Source organism: Ornithodoros turicata, chromosome 3 (assembly GCF_037126465.1).
Source record: "Ornithodoros turicata isolate Travis chromosome 3, ASM3712646v1, whole genome shotgun sequence".
Classification (NCBI taxonomy): domain Eukaryota; kingdom Metazoa; phylum Arthropoda; class Arachnida; order Ixodida; family Argasidae; genus Ornithodoros; species Ornithodoros turicata.
In genome coordinates, this window is record NC_088203.1 from 15006639 (window position 1) to 15027446 (window position 20808).

Below are 20808 nucleotides of genomic sequence, written 5' to 3' on the forward strand. Positions count from 1 at the left end.
TACTGGTATCCTCGGCCTCGTATGAGTACGTAACTTTGGGTAGGATAGGCGGACAGGTCATGGACACTTGCCCGTGATGAATGTTTTATAAACGTGTTGTCACTGGTACCTTTTACCGCAATGTTGCAAGCACATTAACAAAAATATATTAATAACACACTGCGATATCTACGACTTGCTAGGTTGGGTTTAAGAAACAAACAACAACAAACAAAAAAAGTACTCTCGCACGAGGTACGGCAGAAGTAATAGGCACGTTAAGGGCCTGTAAAAAAAATGTAACGAACCCAACTGGACATTAAAAGTGGTGACGAGGTGTTGTCTTACTTCGATTCCTTCACGAGCACATCAATGGCAACGCTCTTTGGACAAATTGAGCCATTCGACATCAGCAACCAAGACTCGTGGTCATGCTACGTCGAACGTTTCGAGCAATTTCTGGAAGCCAACGGCATCACCGAAGCAGCAAAACAGAGGTCAGTGTTTCTCAGCCTGTGCGGCGCATCGACGTACTCCCTAGTACGTTCACTGACGCTCCCGAAAAAGCCTTCGGAATGTACCTAGAGCGACATTGCACAGCGCATGACAGATCACTTTGTCCCCAAGCCCTCGGAGATCCTTCGCAGGTACCATTTTCATAAACGGGATCAAAAAGCTGGAGAGAATATCATGGACTACATCGCTGAAATACGGCGTCTCAGCGAGTTTTGCAACTTCCAGGATCTGGATAATATGCTCAGAGACCGACTGGTTTGGGGAATCCAGGATCAAACGGCACAGAAACGACTATTTGCCGAGCCTCAACTGACGCTCAAGTCAGCGATGGACCTTGCATTGGCAGCAGAAGCAGCATCACGTAACATTTCAGAGCTACGGGCATCTGACGAAAACGTTCTTTATGCGGGCGGCAAGAACACCCGCCAAGAAGCCACATTCAAGTCCAGGCAAAGTGGAATGACTCAAAGAAAGTGCATCAGCTGCGGGGAGAACCATGACAGGGAGACTTGCAGGTTCCGCAATGTCACATGCAACTTCTGCCAGAAAAAAGGTCATATCGAGAGCATGTTTCAAGGAGCAACATTCACTCAGGAAGGACGACCAGCAGTCCACTTCTGAGCTATTCAACGTCTTAGACAGCGCATCCAAAACCGAAGAGGCTTACGATATGTTTCATATGGAAGCGCCAGTCCACTTCTCACGGACTGAACCTTTTCGAGTCGAGGCCAAACTCGACGACAACCCTGTAACAATGGAAGTCGACTCGGGTTCCAACCCATCAATCATAAACGAAACTGTGTACAAGCGACTGTGGCCATACAGCCCGTCTCTCACGCCAGAGGATGTTGTCCTTCGTACGTGGTCTCATGACCAGCTCCCAGTGCTTGGCTCCCGAAGTGTGTAAGTCCAATACTGCGACAAAACGGTCAAAAGGCCTCTGCTCCTCGTACAAGGTTCAGGACCTTGTCTCCTTGGCAGATCTTGGTTTGACGACTTGGGAATCGGAATGCAACACATTCACTCGCTTCCGGACTCTGCGACAAAGTGGCTAAACCACGAGGTTTTCCAAGAAGGACTAGGGCAGTTCACAGGACCTCCGGTGTCGGTTGACATCACTCCAGATGCCATTCCCATTTTCAAGAAGTGCCGGCCTGTACCGTTCGCACTTAAAGAAAAAGTGGATGCAGCGATTGACAAAATGGTACAGGACGGAGTTTTGGAGCAGGCTGCATACTCAAAATGGGCAACACCGATTGTGCCTGTATGCAAACGGGATGGAACTATTCGGATCTGCGGTGATTACATACGCACGGTGAACACTGTGAGTTCACCGGATACCTACCCGTTGCCTACAGCCACAGAAATCTTCGCCATATTATCAAACGGCAAGCTGTTCACGAAGCTGGACCTTAACCAGGCTTACCTGCAACTGCCCCTAGACGAGAACTCATCAAATATCCTGACACTCAATACGCCTCGAGGTTTGTTCAGAGTAAAGCGTCTGCCTTTCGGCGTTTCGGCAGCACCCGGAATTTTTCAACGCTTGATGGACACGATGCTGAAAGGGATTCCCGGCGTAGCAGCATTTTTGGACGACGTCATAATCTCCGGTTCGACACCACACGAACATGACCAACGTGTTCAAGCAGTGCTCGACAAGCTGGGTCAAGCAGGCTTGCGAGTAAACCACCGCAAGACGCTGTTTGCTAAAAATGAGCCAGAGTTCCTCGGTTTCCACATCAATGCTAAAGGGATCCAGCCTTCGAAAAGCAAAGTTGCGGCGATTCACAATGCTCCAGAGCCTACGAACCAAAAAGATCTGCAGGCTTTCTTGGGGCTGGTGAATTTTTATGAACGGTTCCTACAGAACAAGCACACGCTACTCGAACCACTGCACCGACTTCTCGACAAAAATGCGAAGTGGGAGTGGACCAGCCAGCATGCAGTGACATTCAAGGAGATCAAGAGTGCTCTATCCGAAAATCTAATTCTGACGCACTACGATCCAACTAAGCCGATTAGTCTTGTTTGTGATGCTTCTCCTTATGGCGTGGGTGCTGTAATTTCCCACGTTCGGCCAGACGGACAAGAAGCACCCATTTCTCTCAGTTCAAGGACGCTCCACACCAGCGAAAGGAGCTACGCACAACTGGACAGAGAAGCTCTAGCTATCATTTTTGGCATTACCAAGTTCCGGCAATACCTTATGGGAAGGAGGTTCGTAATATACACGGATCACAAGCCGCTGCTGGGCATACTGGGACAAGGTCGACAAACGCCTGCAGTCCTCTCACCAAGAATGCTACGCTGGACTCTGATGTTATTATCCTATGACTATATGTTGCAATACCGAAGGTGAGCACAAATGGGGAACGCTGATGCCATAAGCAGACCACCCCTCGAGGCAGGTTCGGATGACAATCCTGACCCGAATCCGCCTGAAGTCCTGCTGTTAGAGGCGGTACAGGACGCACCTATCACAGATTGCAATAGATACAGAAAAGGACGCCATCCTCGACAAGGTACTCAACTGGACAGAGACAGGATGGCCTGAGTCAGCAATACAGGACCAATCATTTCAACCGTTTCAAGTTCGGAGGAACGAGCTGTCACTCCTAAAAGGTTGCATCCTCTGGGGGAACAGAGTAGTTATACCACCGACACTGCAGGCAAGCGTTATGAGTACGCTTCACGCAGGGCATGCCGGAATAGTGAGAACGAAGGCTTTAGCAAGGAGTTACGTGTCAGGTATTGACAGTGATATTGAAAACACTGGCAGCAGTTGCCAGATGACGCGCAACATGCCGCCACGAGAAGCTCCGCACCCATGGATGCCGCCGTCCAGACCTTGGTCACGAGTTCATCTCGACTATGCAGGACCTTTCTATGGACGAAACTTCCTGGTGGGAGTGGACACTTACTCACGTTGGCCGGAGGTCACACAGGTGTCATCGCTCTCCGCAACAGAGCTCATCAAACATTTGCAACGGATGTTCGCTACTCACGGACTTCCGGAAGTGATTGTCACAGACAATGGCACAACTTTCGCGTCTGCCGAGATGCGAGAATTCATGAAACTAAATGGGATTCAACACGTCTTCACGCCAGTCTACCATCCAGCTTTTAACGGCTCCGCAGAACGCATGGTACAGACCGTCAAGTCTGGTCTTTCAAGACTGCAAGGGAGTGACTGGGAATGTAGACTGTCAAGGCTGCTATATTTTCCTTGCGGTCCACCCCGAGTGCCACAACCGGAAAGACACCAGCGGAGATCATATTCGGGCGTCGCCTTCGAGTTCGACTTAACCTGCTGCGACCTGCTAACGACAGACAACCGGACCTAAAGTTGCCTAATGGCGGCGCGAAGGTTTAGCAGAGGTGACGCGGTGTTCGTACGAAGTTACAGAGGGGCAGACAAATGGTGTTCCGCGACGATTACGGCAACAGAGGGCAGCTGTATCTACAGAGTGCGACGCATCGATGGATTAGAACACCACGTACACGTGAATCAGATACGCCGCCGTCAAACGAGCGGAGTTGTACCTCATCAAACAGATTCTGCAGACGACTTTCTACCGCTGCCCTCTTCACATGCGGGTTCTCTGGGAGCGTCGACAACTACAATTGAAGACGCACCACCACCGCTACGCCGATCAAGCAGAGAGCGGCATCCAACATTCTTTTACGGATGCCCGATTCCTCGCTAAGGTGGGAAGGGATTGTTGTGTATTGGTCTGGGTTGCCCGTCCAAGCAAGGCAATATGAGACGGAAGAAACGTGAGGATCGTCGTTTCCTTTCTTTGAACTCTGACTGGACTTTGCGCCGGCACTTACCGGCGACTTGAGTCAGTCGGTTCGAGCGTCTCGAACGGAGACGTTCTTTGTCATAGCATGAGTGTTGTAACGAACCCAAATGGACATTAAAACGTGCGAGAAAACTTATTCATGCAGCAAGACATCTACAGCAACTTGAAGAAGCACCTGGAAGTAAGTTACCTTGTATTGTGAGCATTTTTCCGGCATTAGGAGGTTACCAAACGGTTTTTCAGAGGAAGCATGCTTTCAATTTTAACGGGAGCTTCATCCGTGCCACCGCACACTGGATAGACGAAAGCTCGTTGGAGAGAAGGTCAGCGGTGATAGCGTGCCGCAAAATGTAAACTTCGAACACCAGCTGCTGCTCAAATGTAATATATATAAATAGCATAACTTCAATGTATGCAATAAAGCCTGTTGATCTCATTCTTTGCTTGGAAAATTTCGAAAGTAACTGTAACTTGTAACTGTAACTAGTAGCTGTAACTGTACGTAGTTACAATTTTCACAAGGTAACTGTAACTGTAACTTAGTTACTTCTGAAAGTAACTTTTCTCAAGACTGCTATGGAGGTACATTAGCTTCGTATTTAACTTAAAAAAAATTCTCGTCTATTCGGTCTATTCGCCGCAAATATTTTGAAAGATAGTCGAACAAGTGCCATTTTCTGACTTTCAAGTGACACTTGGTTACGTTAAAAAAAGGGCATCAGTGACAGTGCTATATCCTGTCGCACTGTCACAGTCACACTGCTATTCAACCTAATATTACCTTCACAGCGCTAAGGTTATTATTATTATTATTATTTTTATATGGAAGTTGCGCACGTCACGGCTCAATATCGGCATACGTATCTTAACACTTTCGAGCCAAAGAAATTGATTTCCCAGAATTTTCGAGACAACCCACCGTCTCTGAACATTTATGGCCGCAGAAGGTATTCTGAAGGCCATTTCAACGAACGTGTTCAAAAAGAAGTATACGAAAAAAAAAAAAGGAGACAGAAAAAGAAATGCGAACATGCTCAGCGCCATTCCTCCGAAATATCATTCACGAGCATGTTATGCGTTCAAGTTTTGCAAACGTATTTTCCGTCCCCTCTACGTGACCTGACGGCAACGGGTAAAATATGGTCCGCGCCCACCTCTTGTGGGAACACGAACTTCTTGCTCCGACTTGTTGCTAGGAGCAACTGTGCAAAGGAGTGAAGCCCACGGAGGGGGCTCTCATCCTCTTTGCTACCGTTAATTATTTATTTTATTATTTTTCAAGCGGCCAGCGTTTAATAAAGGAGAACGAAATGTCCGGTCCTGAATAATGCAGCAAAATGCTTCCTTGTAGCGGGTGTAGTATTCATAATGGAGAAGGCCAACGTCCTCCTTCCATCGATTGCTGTTCCCGCGGAAGTCCGCTCTAGCGCGTTGTTCCCGCTTCGTTGCTTCTGTGGAAGCTACAATAATAACAATATTTAAACAAATGAAGTAGAGGAATACGGGTATGGGAAAGCGAAGTGAAAAACTCGGCATTTTGTACCTACCACACGTTTAAAGGCGAAAGGTAATCTCTTTACGGGCCGTTCCAGTGAATTGAGGCAGTTATAAAACAGGGAAGTGTAGCAAAAACGAAAAAAAAAAAAAAAAACGAAACGATAGAGCACTTAGAAGGTTGGACGACCATGAAGTTCGAGTAGAGAATTACGTAACTTACTCAAGCTTTCTCCTACACGCTCTAAGGAAAAAACAAACAAACAAACAAACGAAAGAAAGCACCAGGTTAGTCCATTTGGGGAAGAGATGAATTGCTACGTCCATCAGTTTCTTTCATTCCTTTAAAGAGAACGTACAATGCGGGGTCTAAAGTGGGTAGTAATTGCAGTCCAGGGCAGGGATTTTCCCAGTACCCCCCTAATACTGCGTTCACACGCGCCAACTTTCTCCAACAACTACGACCAACTTTGGAGTTGGTCCGAGTCGGCCGACACTATAGCAATCACGACCAACTTGAGCTGCTCCGAATCGGTGGGCGACCGAAAACTTGGGAGAGTTGGTGATGTTCTAGCCAATCAATGCGGGGACCATTGCCACGTGACCTCCGCGGGCGTGATACGATTTCGTTCGTGCTGTACTACCTGCCATGGGTTCAAATCCTACAGGGGTACCTGAGAAATATTTGTCTTTTTTATTTTTTAAGATTTTTTTTTGTTTTACTAACGCCACATAAATATATCGATAGGCATTTTTTTTTCTTTTCTTTTGGAGAGACTGGTGATCCTTCTGGCGAAATAAACTGACTTAGGTTTGAATAATGGCAGTTGAAAAAAAGAAAAAAGCAAATGGCTCTAGCAGTTGGATTTTAACCCGTACACTATGAGTGCCGTGAGGCTGTTCGTGGGTAGAGATACCGTGTTAATACGTGTAAACGCGGCGAGGGCACCGCCCTGAAGTTGGTCATGAGACGTTAGTTGGTGCAGAAAGATGGCCTGTGAAAATCCAGCTCCGAAAATACCGGTCACAGAAGCAGCAAATAAGGGCCTCACCCCCCCCCCCCCCCAAATCCTGGGAATCCTTGTCCAAAGAACTAGAAACTGTGGTCGACGTCCACTTTACAACCTAAATTGTTGCACTGCGCGTGTGTGCTATGCGCTGCACTTCTGTCTTGAGAAGGAAAAAAAAAAGAGAGAGAAAAGAAAGAAAGGAAGAAAAAAAACGTAAATGAAGAACGTCTACTCTGTTTCATTGCAGTTAGCGGACTAAAATGAATGGCCGTTTACAGTAACGGCTCAGTACGCTCAAAACAAGGAGTGAATCGGGAGTAATTACAGCTTGTATAGGCCCGTAAGTTACAGTTACTCCACATCTTAGCCCCGTGGCCCTGGAGTTTACTTCACAGCACTGCAACTAATCCCCAAATATCGAAAAAGCTTTCGTGGATTTAGTCCCCAAGACGACTGAAATTACTCCCTTTTGTCCGAGAATGTACAGAAACATTGCCAGCTCGGTGACCTTGCGTCGCTTATCGCGTTCATGACCTGAGAGATGCAAGTAACTTGACCAAGAGACTACACAGAAGCAGTTTGCAAGTGCAAAATGTTCCCAAAATAATACTCCACAGAGGAAAGTCTTTTACGCGTTTCGGCGTGCAAAAGCGGCATCTTTGTAAACATCAACAGCTGTGCGAATAGCAAAATTTTCATTGCGAATAGTTTACGAATATTTCACTTACATTGCGAATCGAATCAGAATCATTCCTTCAGGTGCCCAATCGAATTCGAATAATCAGAAAAGGCCCCATCCGAATAACTTCGAGAACACACGGTGAAATACTTTGCGGTGTTATGCTCATAAGATAATGCTCTACTCCAAATATCTGAGCCTTTCCAACCATCCAACATATCGTGAGAGAAGGGCCCATCCGTGTTGTGCATGGTAGACTGCATTAGTGGGTGAACCGCATTGAAAGTTAGTCAACATGTTCCATGCAGCCTCCTTTGTGTCCATCTCCCCATTTCTGTGTTTACATTGTTTCTTTAGAAGCTTCACATATTTCCATCTGTTACTGAACATAACTCTCAAAGTTGGAAGTACATTTACTGGAACTTGCAATGCTCAGAGTAAAGTGTGGACCATGAGCTCATAAAATTTATAGACTTTAGTGGCAGAATACTGAAACGTATACGAAGAGACCAGTCAAGTCCTGTAGATCACAAAAGCAAAATACAGAAACCGACAACGAATATTTTTGATTTTTGATTGATTGATTGATTGATTGATTGGGTTTTTTTGGCGCAAAAGCGACGAAGGCCGAAGATTTTTGTTTAAGTTTAATTTATACAAGCTTTCGCGTGGAGGTCCACGCTTCTTCAGGTACCTGAAGAAGCGTGGACCTCCACGCGAAAGCTTGTATAAATTAAACAAAAAACTTCAGTGTCGGTTTCTGTATTTTGTTTTTGTGACAGAATGCTGTAAACAGTGTAAAGCAGGCTTCACCTAACGCTGGAAAGTGATGAGGTGAAGCAGACTTGCTAAATGAAGTATCGTGGCAGTAACGTGAAATAGATTTATCCAACTCTTTAATGTAATGAGGCGAAGCCCACTTGCAGAATGGCGATAACGACATCTCGCCTCAGTACTATTCGAAAGACATACGAAAATTTCGAATACTGAAAATAGGGTGCGAATAGCATTCAAAATGCATCAGACACTCGTTTCATATTTACCAAACCACACGTTTAAAGGCGAAAGGTAATCCGTTTACGAGGCGTTCCAAGGAATTGAGGCGGTTACAAAACAGGGACGTGTAGCAAAAGAAAAAAAAAAGTAGAAGAAGAAGAAAAAACGATAGAGCACTTAGGACATTGGACGACCATAAAGTTCGCCTAGAGAATTACGTAACTTACTCGAGCTTTCTCCTACACGCTCTAAGGGAAAACAAAAACAAACATTAAAAAGAAAGAGCCATGTTAGCCCATTTGGGGAAGAGATCAATTGTTACGTCCATTAGTTTCTTTCATTCCTTTAAGGAGAACGTACAGTATGGGGCTCTAAAGCGAGTAGTAATTGCAGTTCGGGGCAGGGATTTTCCCAGCACCCCCCTCATCCCCACTACTGCTGCGTTCACACGCGCCAACTTTCTCCAACCAATTTTAGAAATTTGGAAATTTCTGATATTCACACAACTCTAATAAACTCCTATATGTATTCCGCAGGGTCAACACAAAGGTGCAACAAAAGTGTCGAAAAATGTGCTTTACGAAACACCAATCTGAAACAATGTTATAAATGAAATTACCCCCTTGACGTAGCCTTCAATCTGTCGTAGCGGGGAGGAGGGTGCGCAATCTCCCCGTGGGAAGCGCCTACGCTCGGTGCACGCAATCAAGCGCGTCGAAAAGGTGGAGAAGGGGCGCCCCCCCCCCTCTCCCATTCCGCACTCCGAGCTCGAGCTGCGGAGTACTCCGCCCCCCTTTCATGCACAGATATCGGGCGTCTCGAATTCCGTGTTATAAGTAGGATGCTGGGTTTTCGGATTTATCCGAAAAAAGAAAAACGACAAGAACATACGCCGGTATTCAAGTAAGCAATTCGGATGGATTCGGAAAAACACCGATTTCGGGGTTTCCCGTAGCCGGGGGTTTCCCGTAACCCGTAACTGGGCAAGAAAAGCCACGTCCTGACGACTGACTGAAGGGCTTGTTACCTCTTGTGGAGAGTCTGCCTCGAACGGCCGAGTCCCTCCAGCCCTCGAGTCAAGGAAGGGTGACTCTCATGATCCAAGTCCACTGTGCGGAAGAACGCGGCCATTTCCAACGGGAAAACGTTCAACACCTAGGATTTTTCCTCTCTCTATATATATTTTTTTTGTGTGTGTGTGTGTCTGTGAATTATACTTCTCTTGCTCCTAAACGCGAACGAGGGAACACAGATGATTTACCAAATGTTTTCTTGAATTGTCTTGTCATTCCATGTCATCGTCAGTTCTCTTTCATTTATTGTTGTTGTTGTCTTCTTGAAAATAATCGTTGCTAGTTGCTGCAACGCAGATTATAACATGTCACGCCATCGAGAGTTGCCTAGTGAGCATGTCAAGGAATAGACGCCGTTCGAGATGTAGGCGTAAACATGGAGCAGCAAACAAGACTAGGAACAAACACAGCGGAGGACAGAACACGACTGGTGTCGTGTTCCGTCCCTAGTCTTATTTGCTGCGCCATGTCTATAGGCCGTCACGCTGTCATCTAGCCCAGATACCTACAGTGCTATAGTTCATTTTCAGATGTCCACGTCATCATGCGGCCGCGATACCGATGCCGTTATCTGCAAGCTCCGGCCCGTTCTTCTTATCACTCTTATCATTCTTCTTGTGAGTATGTTCCTCCAGTGCCAACGCTTTTTCACCGAATTTAGTATATTCTTTCAGATGTAAAAAATAAACGATGAAAAACACCGAATTCCCAGAACATAATAAATTCTGAAAAACACCTCTTTCAACTGGGTTAAGGTGTAGATTTGGGCAAGTTGGTACATAACTACGTAAAAACAGCGCAGAGACGGGACACGAAGAAGAAATATGTGGACACACAGAACACTGCTAGCAACTGAAGCTTTATTACTTCCCAAAGGAGGCAAAAACAGAAAAGGAGAGAAGAACGGGAAAGATGGACAATCAAGAACAATCTTGAAGATAGCTAACCTCTTTGTACAATAGGTCGACTGACGGCTTGCTGACACATCTTTCACCTGTACTGTGAATTGGTGCCTCTTGGTAGATCTCCGTGGCGACGAGCCTGTCGGAGTAGCCCTTGAGCACATGTATGTATTCCAAACGAGGTCGGCATCCGCAATCGCGACAGTGCGTTCTGCGTGTCCCGTCTCTGTGCTGTTTTTACGTAGTACCTCTTTCAATACGAAAAACTGAATAAATGGAACCAAAATAAACCCCGAAAACCTGGAACCCTTGGTATAAGGCAAATTCTGAGAGGATTTGCATGTTCACCCGCATGAAGCACGCAGTTCCGTGTATATCCCTCTAAAAGTTCATGTGGTGTGCCAGCTTGCCAGCTGAGTAGACTTCTCGGAGGACACCTGCCCCCTCTTCCCCCTTGTAAAGTTCCGGTGGGGTTCATACCCCAAAAAATCACCCCAACCAATCATCAATCTGTCGGCGCCTATGCATCGTGAAGTGGTGTTGTCCGTAGAATACGCCGTTTGAAAAGGTGTTTCAGTTCCTTTTAGAATACACACTACCGTATTTTGTGAAACTTCTACCATGAAAGTATGCACCATCGGACAAGACATGTACACCCGAAAAAGGCAAAAAAAAAAAAAAAGGTGAAAAGGGGCTTAAAGGGATCAAATCTACGGTGCAGCCACCGAAATGCTTCTTAATCTGGTGCTACCCTTCGAGATCTTTAGTTATAGATAGGCTACTGAAAACTACTTAGTATGATAATAGAATGCATTTTAAAGTTTTCAGCGGCAGACAATTTTTCTTCTTCTTCTTCTAGGTTTTATTCCAGCCTTCGGATATCTGATGCCTCCATATTAATGTGTGATAGGGCAGCATAATTCACGGATGAGATGGCATAATTATATGCGGGTGAGTTGGGAACGAAATTCCATAATGTAAATCCCGAGCGCGGACAACTTGCAGTGATGCGTAGCTACCCTGGCTCCAGTAGTCTGGTTCGTCGTGGTTGCAATAGAAATTCACAGAGTAAATGTACGGAAAATTGATAAATAAGAAAAAGAAGCAGACCAGACTTGGAATTTACTAGCACAACTTCTGATTAGTCAAAACGTTATTAAACGTCAGTCAACACCTTAATATATATATATATATATATATATATATAGATACTCATTGAACGATGCGACAGCACCAGAGGACACGTGTTTCGCCGTGTTTGCGGCTCGTCGGCCCTGGGTAGCTGCGCATCGTTCGGGATTGGCAAACCAGGGGTCACTCAGCGAGCGATATACACCTGGGAGGGTGACTGAGCACTCCTCAATGCCACAGTGCAAGCCAATGAATTATAAAGAGGGGGGAAAAGCCATTAAAAAAATAATTAAATGATGCTAGACGTGTTTGAAATTCAAACTTACAGATTAAAATGGCTTCTATGGCTGCACGTAGAGAAACAGATACTCATTGAACGATGCGACAGCACCAGAGGACACGTGTTTCGCCGTGTTTGCGGCTCGTCGGCCCTGGGTAGCTGCGCATCGTTCGGGATTGGCAAACCAGGGGTCACTCAGCGAGCGATATACACCTGGGAGGGTGACTGAGCACTCCTCAATGCCACAGTGCAAGCCAGTGAATTATAAAGAGGGGGGAAAAGCCATTAAAAAAATAATTAAATGATGCTAGACGTGTTTGAAATTCAAACTTACAGATTAAAATGGCTTCTATGGCTGCACGTAGAGAAACAGATACTCATTGAACGATGCGACAGCACCAGAGGACACGTGTTTCGCCGTGTTTGCGGCTCGTCGGCCCTGGGTAGCTGCGCATCGTTCGGAATTGGCAAACCAGGGGTCACTCAGCGAGCGATATACACCTGGGAGGGTGACTGAGCACTCCTCAATGCCACAGTGCAAGCCAGTGAATTATAAAGAGGGGGGAAAAGCCATTAAAAAATAATTAAATGATGCTAGACGTGTTTGAAATTCAAACTTACAGATTAAAATGGCTTCTATGGCTGCACGTAGAGAAACAGATACTCATTGAACGATGCGACAGCACCAGAGGACACGTGTTTCGCCGTGTTTGCGGCTCGTCGGCCCTGGGTAGCTGCGCATCGTTCGGGATTGGCAAACCAGGGGTCACTCAGCGAGCGATATACACCTGGGAGGATGACTGAGCACTCCTCAATGCCACAGTGCAAGCCAGTGAATTATAAAGAGGGGGGAAAAGCCATTAAAAAAATAATTAAATGATGCTAGACGTGTTTGAAATTCAAACTTACAGATTAAAATGGCTTCTATGGCTGCACGTAGAGAAACAGATACTCATTGAACGATGCGACAGCACCAGAGGACACGTGTTTCGCCGTGTTTGCGGCTCGTCGGCCCTGGGTAGCTGCGCATCGTTCGGAATTGTCAAACCAGGGGTCACTCAGCGAGCGATATACACCTGGGAGGGTGACTGAGCACTCCTCAATGCCACAGTGCAAGCCAGTGAATTATAAAGAGGGGGGAAAAGCCATTAAAAAAATAATTAAATGATGCTAGACGTGTTTGAAATTCAAACTTACAGATTAAAATGGCTTCTATGGCTGCACGTAGAGAAACAGATACTCATTGAACGATGCGACAGCACCAGAGGACACGTGTTTCGCCGTGTTTGCGGCTCGTCGGCCCTGGGTAGCTGCGCATCGTTCGGGATTGGCAAACCAGGGGTCACTCAGCGAGTGATATACACCTGGGACGGTGACTGAGCACTCCTCAATGCCACAGTGCAAGCCAGTGAATTATAAAGAGAGGGGAAAAAGCCATTAAAAAATAAGAAAAATGACGCTAGATGTGTTTGAAATTCAAACTTACAGATTAAGATGGCTTCTATGGCTGCACGTAGAAAAACAGATACTCATGGAACGATGCGACAGCACCAGAGGACACGTGTTTCGCCGTGTTTGCGGCTCGTCGGCCCTGGGTAGCTGCGCATCGTTCGGGATTGGCAAACCAGGGGTCACTCAGCGAGCGATATACACCTGGGAGGGTGACTGAGCACTCCTCAATGCCACAGTGCAAGCCAGTGAATTATAAAGAGGGGGGAAAAGCCGTATGCTAGACGTGTTCAATGAGTATCTGTTTCTCTACGTGCAGCCATAGAAGCCATTTTAATCTGTAAGTTTGAATTTCAAACACGTCTAGCATCATTTAATTATTTTTTAATGGCTTTTCCCCCCTCTTTATAATTCACTGGCTTGCACTGTGGCATTGAGGAGTGCTCAGTCACCCTCCCAGGTGTATATCGCTCGCTGAGTGACCCCTGGTTTGCCAATCCCGAACGATGCGCAGCTACGAAGGGCCGACGAGCCGCAAACACGGCGAAACACGTGTCCTCTGGTGCTGTCGCATCGTTCAATGAGTACCTGTTTCTCTACGTGCAGCCATAGAAGTCATTTTAATCTGTAAGTTTGAATTTCAAACACGTCTAGCATCATTTAATTATTTTTTTAATGGCTTTTCCCCCCTCTTTATAATTCACTGGCTTGCACTGTGGCATTGAGGAGTGCTCAGTCACCCTCCCAGGTGTATATCGCTCGCTGAGTGACCCCTGGTTTGCCAATCCCGAACGATGCGCAGCTACCCAGGGCCGACGAGCCGCAAACACGGCGAAACACGTGTCCTCTGGTGCTGTCGCATCGTTCAATGAGTATCTGTTTCTCTACGTGCAGCCATAGAAGCCATTTTAATCTGTAAGTTTGAATTTCAAACACGTCTAGCATCATTTAATTATTTTTTAATGGCTTTTCCCCCCTCTTTATAATTCACTGGCTTGCACTGTGGCATTGAGGAGTGCTCAGTCACCCTCCCAGGTGTATAGCGCTCGCTGAGTGACCCCTGGTTTGCTAATCCCGAACGATGCGCAGCTACCCAGGGCCGACGAGCCGCAAACACGGCGAAACACGTGTCCTCTGGTGCTGTCGCATCGTTCAATGAGTATCTGTTTCTCTACGTGCAGCCATAGAAGCCATTTTAATCTGTAAGTTTGAATTTCAAACACGTCTAGCATCATTTAATTATTTTTTAATGGCTTTCCCCCCCTCTTTATATATATATATATATATATATATATAAAAGCACCTAGCCGTCGGCGCACTTCGCTGCAGTACACGGCTGTTCAGCGGACAAAGTACGCTCTACAGGCTAGTACTCGTTTCTGAGACAAAAAAAGAAAAAATAAAGAAAAATAGGAAACATCTTCAAAGTCAATGTAAAAACAAATAGAAATGAAACGAAATTGAACAATAATAGTACTAAGAAGAAAAATGTTTTCCTGGATAGAGACTCCGTAAACCGACTTTTGTCACCAAACGATGGGTAGGGTACGGTTCGAGAATTGTTAGTCTATGGTACATCTTCTTTCGGGAAATACGTAACCAGATCGGTGCGCAGTGTAGCACCTTCGAAAATGAGTGCATTACGTTCTCATGAATTTTAAATCGCGTTATCGCGTTTTTATTGCACGGCGAGCGGGATAAAACTCCCCGCTACGAAAACAAAAATAAAAAGGTAGGAGAGAGATGAATGCTTAGCTAAGTAGCCGCATTGGAATGCGCCGCATATCATTTTTTTTCTTCTATATCTGAGATATGGATGTGCAAAATATTTCGAGTGCAATAAATTTAGTTTGGTACCAAAATTGGTTTGGTAAATTTAGTTTCGTGGCCACAACGTACAGCTTGCGACAAAAGTATACGGAACACGGCACTGGTGTACTTCTTCATTGGAGGGGCCCGCTGCTCGATATCGAGAAGAGATCGAATAAGAAACACGTGACCGGCTATTCTATCCACATCTCGCTATGTGCTGTGCACCCGCTCCTGTTTGCTGCTAGAGTGTCGCTGACCGATTTTTCGCGAGGTTTTGCATGTCCGGTGGGGTTCACCCCACCGATAAAAAGTAGCGATTCCGCTACGCTTTAAATTGGCAGCGGAAAAAGTGTTTTCGCTGTAAATTCGGGTAGGCGGCGACTTTTTTTTTTCGCTACCGGTAAATGGACGCACGTGCTCGTTTCATTATTATTACAAAACGCTTTTCTAACATTTTTCAGAGGCTATTTTAGGCTTTCGACGATGATTGTCTCATATTCTGCTATATCTCACGTTTGCCGGAAAGCCTCTAATTAAAGATTGAATTGATGAATTTGGGGTAATTAGTCATCTAGTACTTGCATACTCTCTTCCAGGGGATGTCTGCCTGGCAGTACAGCTCAAGTGAAAAAACGACATCGATTCTGCCCTCATAGCCTTTTTTCTTATTAAAAAATCGGTAAATAATAATACAATAACGTAATTTTAGGAACAGGTATCCAGCTTTGTCTTCTTTTCTGTCTACACGTAGCTCACGCCTGTGCTCTTGCTACCTGCACCGAGAAGCACTAATGCATCGCCAGCGGACATCGTTGTCCCAACCACACCAACCGTGTCACTAGACTGTGTTGAAGAACACCACCTAGAGCGAGACGATCCGTGGTAGTGACGTACTCAAACGCTGCTCGTGTAGTAGCCGTCTTTTTGATTAGCCCACTCTCTGAGCGGGATTGAGTTGCTGTGAAGGCTGGTAGATCTGGATAACAAAGAAATGGATTGCGTACTCCACGGGGAGCAACCACAGTCGTGCGAGAGGGGCGTAACGCAGAGTGGGAAGCAATCCCTTGATGAGAATTCGTTACGAATTAGGAGCAGCGAGAATCCAAAGCTTACACTTGTGTCTATGAACGCATCATTTTAAAATTAATAAAATTCGTATGTTTACACTACGCTATCGCCTCCTGCAAATGCGGCGGATGCTTTACAGGGAACATAAAAAGATTCCATGGACCTCTGCAAGCATATGTAATGCATTCCTAGCCGCTAATACATTCACCACGTGGAGTATGAACCCAAGATTGGGTAGAATAGCGGAGATATTAACTAAAACCAACGGCCAAAACAAGGTGACTGCATCGACGCCACCGCTGCCGGCACGACGGAGAAACTGGCTGTGACGTCAACAGCAGGCGATCTTTGCCACTGGCGGGCTAGGTTGGTGCGACCTTGGAGTGAGCAAAGGATGTAAGTGACGTCAGCCCGCTTGCAGGGTGTGTGTCGGGCGGCCGCTTGACGGAATTTTTTTTGCGCGTGAACTGTGCCCGCGTTGAATGCAATATGGCAAAAATAGGATATATTTCAGATAATAGGCCTCCTTGCGAGCCGCTCTCCACTGAGAACTTAAACTTTTTCGAAATCTCTTCATGGTCCCTTTAATCAACTACGGGATGCCGTTGGTGAAAGGCCGTACAGCCCTTTACTCCTTGTGCTCAGTTCTGTGGCGATGAGACACTCCAATCATTATTATCGCAATAAACGTGTTGTTGTTTTGCTGCTCAGTTAGAGGGCGGGGTTAGTCACGGACCATCGCGTATAACATGTTTTGTCGATTAGCTTTACTCAACCAGCTCCCGTGGCATAGTGGTCAGGATGATCGCTTTCCACTCATAGACTGGGAGGCGACACGGGTTCGAATCCTGTCACCGGCTGTGCTGTCTGAGGTTTTTCCCTGGGTTTTCCGAAGACTTTGCAGACGAATGTCGACACAGTTCCCCCTGAAGTTGGCCCAGGACGCATACTAACTCCCCTGTCCCCCACCCCTTCCTGCTGTCCTCTCTCCATCTGTACGCCTCTCATAGCCACAGTGGCTTCGCGGCGCTAACACGGAATAATAAAAAAAATCTTTAAAAACTTTTCTTATACCATAATGTGAAGCAGAAAAACACCACCATCATCAAGAACACCTATCGAAGGCATTGATCCTAGCCTCACATTATGGAAACACGTACTTACTCAAAATAGCACGCACGTTCAGATGATATTCATGTTGTGGAGCATTATTTGCCATCGATGTAATGTAGCCGATAATCAGTACCGTTAGTACAGTTCAGTACCATTAATGGAAGCTTTGTACTGAAAGCTATCTATAATGAACTGTTGGTATATAAATAAGATATTATGAAAGGAAGAACAGTCACTGTCAGTTGTAATGCATTCAATGTAAATGATATAGGAGATTGTCGATGTCACTGGCGAATGCACAGCCACAGAAGTCTATTAATGGCAGTATAAGTAGAACCGAATATGGGTACACACGGACAAGGCTATACTGGCAGGACTACGAGCGTAGACCATTAAGGACTGCATCGAATCTTAAAATGCGGAAAGCAAACGTCGAGAACAATAAATTTGGCGTTTTGCATTGCGACGAAATTCTCATTGAAAGCTTTCGAGTGCTTCGTAAAATCGCGTACATTCTTCCATATTTACAAGGAAGGCTCTTCGTTCGTTCCCTAATAAATACGGAAGACACGACCAGTTGAGTAAACCCTACGAGATATCAGGTCCAGATAAACTCCAGTTTCGGCGCAAAATTAACTGTCTTAATGTTTTTCGTTTTACTGGTAAATGTTAAGCTGAAAATTAAGGAGTGATATTAAACGGTTGGAGCAACTTATTTATCTACACATAGTAAACAAGACTTTCGTGCACGAGACTGCACTTCTTCAGGAACACACACACATGGCACATGGTGACTGGAACATATTTTCAAAGTGTATGGATTTGTGTAGTTGCTCTTTCTTTTCTGAATACCGCGTCCTGGAGTAGCCAGTCCCGAGTGGCCCGGGACCGACACCTCCATTTTTTCTTTTACGAATCAGCCAATCAGTCACCATATATACAGTTGACCGGAGAGTTTTAGTACAACAGGGTGACAGGGTGATGGAAAGAATACCAGTACAGGTAAAAATCAAAAGAACATAAATGCATATTTATGTTCGATTGATTTTTACCCGCATTCTACCTATATTCAGCGTACCACGTGACTATAGATCGTCATTTCGGGTCGCGAAACTCACGCGATCGCAATCATCTGATAAGGCATTATAGCTCAGCCGCACACTCTAAAAACAGAACTTCACCGCATATCACGCTGTGCGCCAACCATTGCCACGAATGATATGGTTATCGTTTCTGATTCGAAGAGAGGGGTGGGCGTACGCCTTTTTGTGACAATTTGGATATATGAAAATTGCCACAAAAAGGCGTACGCCTCCATCTCTCTTCGAATCAGAAGCGATAACCCTATCATTCTTCGCAATGATGGGCGCACAGCGTGCTATGCGGTGAAGTTCTGTTTTTAGAGTGCAGGCTAGGAACTCACGTAAAGGTCGACATGGCGTAACGCTAAACTCGGTCATTCCGCATATTGCGCAGTCACCAGATAACATCACACCTGTGACCAGAGATCGGCAAAATAACCCATCCTCTGGTCTCAAGAGTGATGTTATCCGGTGAGTGCGCTAATATGCGGCATGATGGAACTCAGCGATAGGTCATGTCGGCGTCCACGTGCGTTCCTAGCCTGCGGCCGAGCTCATGACTTACCAGATGACTGGGTTTTCCTCAGACGCTTTCAGACATATGTCGGCACAGTTCCCTTAGAAGTCGGCCCAGGACGCACATTCCCCCAGGGCGTGAGTCGTGACGTTGCCCACATACGTGAGGCCGACAACGGCAAGCCCTATCACCACCACCACCACCAGATGACTGTGATTCACGAGAGCCACCCTTTAAGCGCTGAGCAGAAAACAACGCCCTCATAAAGATGGCCACCCCTGTAACTGGAATGAGATGACCCAAAACACCCTCCACCGTCATTTCTTACTAGGCACCAGCAGGGACCGCAGGACGGAATGGCGTTCAAGTCAGCTCTGATGCAAGCTGTACGATTTCAGGACCACCGATTCCGATGCACGTCATCAGATCGGGATAAAATACGATTGCCATCTGACCTATGCAGGATCCCATTACGCCTGGAGAATAACCTTTGTCGTTTCCACCATCTGCAGCATTTTCTCCCGTCGCTTCTTCAACAAGACAGGGGGGTAAACAATGGCTGGAAGCCCGGCCGCTGTCTGACGTTCTCTAATGCGAAGAAACAACATCGAAGAAGAAAAAGATCGCGTGTCGGGAAAGGTTCTGGAAAATAGACGCCGCTAGGGAAAGATAGTAGCAACAAGGCAACGGAAGGTTTTTTGTGCATCTTTTGCGAGACGAAACGAAGGGAAACCTGCCTGGGCCTGGACGCAAGGTCGGTAAATTGGCCGCTGAAAGTTGTGAATCTGACTAAGTAGTCAATAGGCTCACTTCAGTGCGTGACGTCATAGCGATGCGGCGGCGCTGCTGTCCTGTTTCATGGGCAAGAAATCGCGAGATGATCCAGTCACTGGCTATCTTCGGTCGTTATTACAGGCATGCCGCAAGATAATGTAGCTATTAAATGTGCTACGCGCCAAAGAAAGGTCAAATACGGTGTTCACATCATGTGGTTATTCCTACACCCTTTTGCCCACCAGCGCCGTCTGCTTTATGCGCATGCGCAGATGCGCCGTCTTGTTTAGACGGGTTCATGCAATATATGTTACGTGTAATATGGGCTTAACTGACACCTAGAAAATAAAAATAAACATGATAAATGTTGGGGCTCTCTTTCTTGGAGAGGATGGCACAGTTTGAAGCGTCGAATTTACTTAATTGAGCTAATCAATGTTATTTTATTAACCAAATGAATTAACAACGACTCGATAATTAGGCTAGTTACATTAATTTAGATAATTCGAGATTAAATTTGTAACTGTGGTATTGTAACAGTAACATGGTAAACGTAAACATTAAATGTAAAACATGGATATACAATTGCATCAGTATGAGCCTCCATTCCAAGTCTCCAAGGGTAATGTCTCAATCAATTAATCAATCTTATAGCAGCTCGTTCGCTTTATGTAACTTTATTCTACAGAAATGTGGTGCTATGAAATCCGCGTGAATCACATAAGGAAAAAATGGCGCACTCCCAAAAACATTGAGAGAAAACCTACTCAACAACGTACTCAAACGTACTCAAAATACAATATTTCAAATACTTTTTCGAGTATTTTGGCACTCTATTTTGATATTTGCTACTCAGTACTCAAAATACTTTCCTTCCTCGTCAAGCCATATCCAGCACACTTCCCGCGGTGTCGAGACTTTCAGCTCACTGGAACTTAATCCCCCCTTCCTTTTTTTTCCTCCTTTTTTTCGGGAATTCGCGAATCTGTCATTTATCCTCTTGTACAATAGGCTGGTCCCATGCGCTACACTAAATATCCGCGAGGGTACGGATAGACCCATTTCAACTACGTCCGGATGCGTTCGTGGATCTCACATACGTATATACCGTGCAGATGCGGATA

General features: G+C 45.8%; 2 protein-coding genes and 1 long non-coding RNA gene across 4 annotated transcripts; all 3 read left to right on the forward strand.

The window, feature by feature from the left end:
* The first annotated feature begins 351 nt into the window (after positions 1–351).
* On the forward strand, positions 352–1116 carry LOC135387748 (uncharacterized). Its single transcript, XM_064616845.1, has 2 exons — positions 352–519; positions 565–1116. Exons 1-2 carry the CDS (start codon positions 352–354, stop codon positions 1114–1116), a joined length of 720 nt encoding a protein of 239 aa, XP_064472915.1.
* A 2183-nt stretch (positions 1117–3299) lies between these two features.
* LOC135387749 (uncharacterized protein K02A2.6-like) lies at positions 3300–3842 on the forward strand. Its single transcript, XM_064616847.1, has one exon. The coding sequence runs from the start codon at positions 3300–3302 to the stop codon at positions 3840–3842; it is 543 nt and encodes a 180-aa protein (XP_064472917.1).
* Positions 3843–4353: 511 nt separating this feature from the next.
* On the forward strand, positions 4354–15848 carry LOC135388191 (uncharacterized). 2 transcript variants are annotated; one of them, XR_010421299.1, is made up of 4 exons: positions 4354–4485; positions 10076–10173; positions 11318–11409; positions 15727–15848. It is a non-coding gene; the product is annotated as an uncharacterized LOC135388191 (long non-coding RNA). The 2 variants fall into 2 exon arrangements; XR_010421298.1 differs by having other exon boundaries at positions 10087–10173.
* The last annotated feature ends 4960 nt before the right edge of the window (positions 15849–20808 follow it).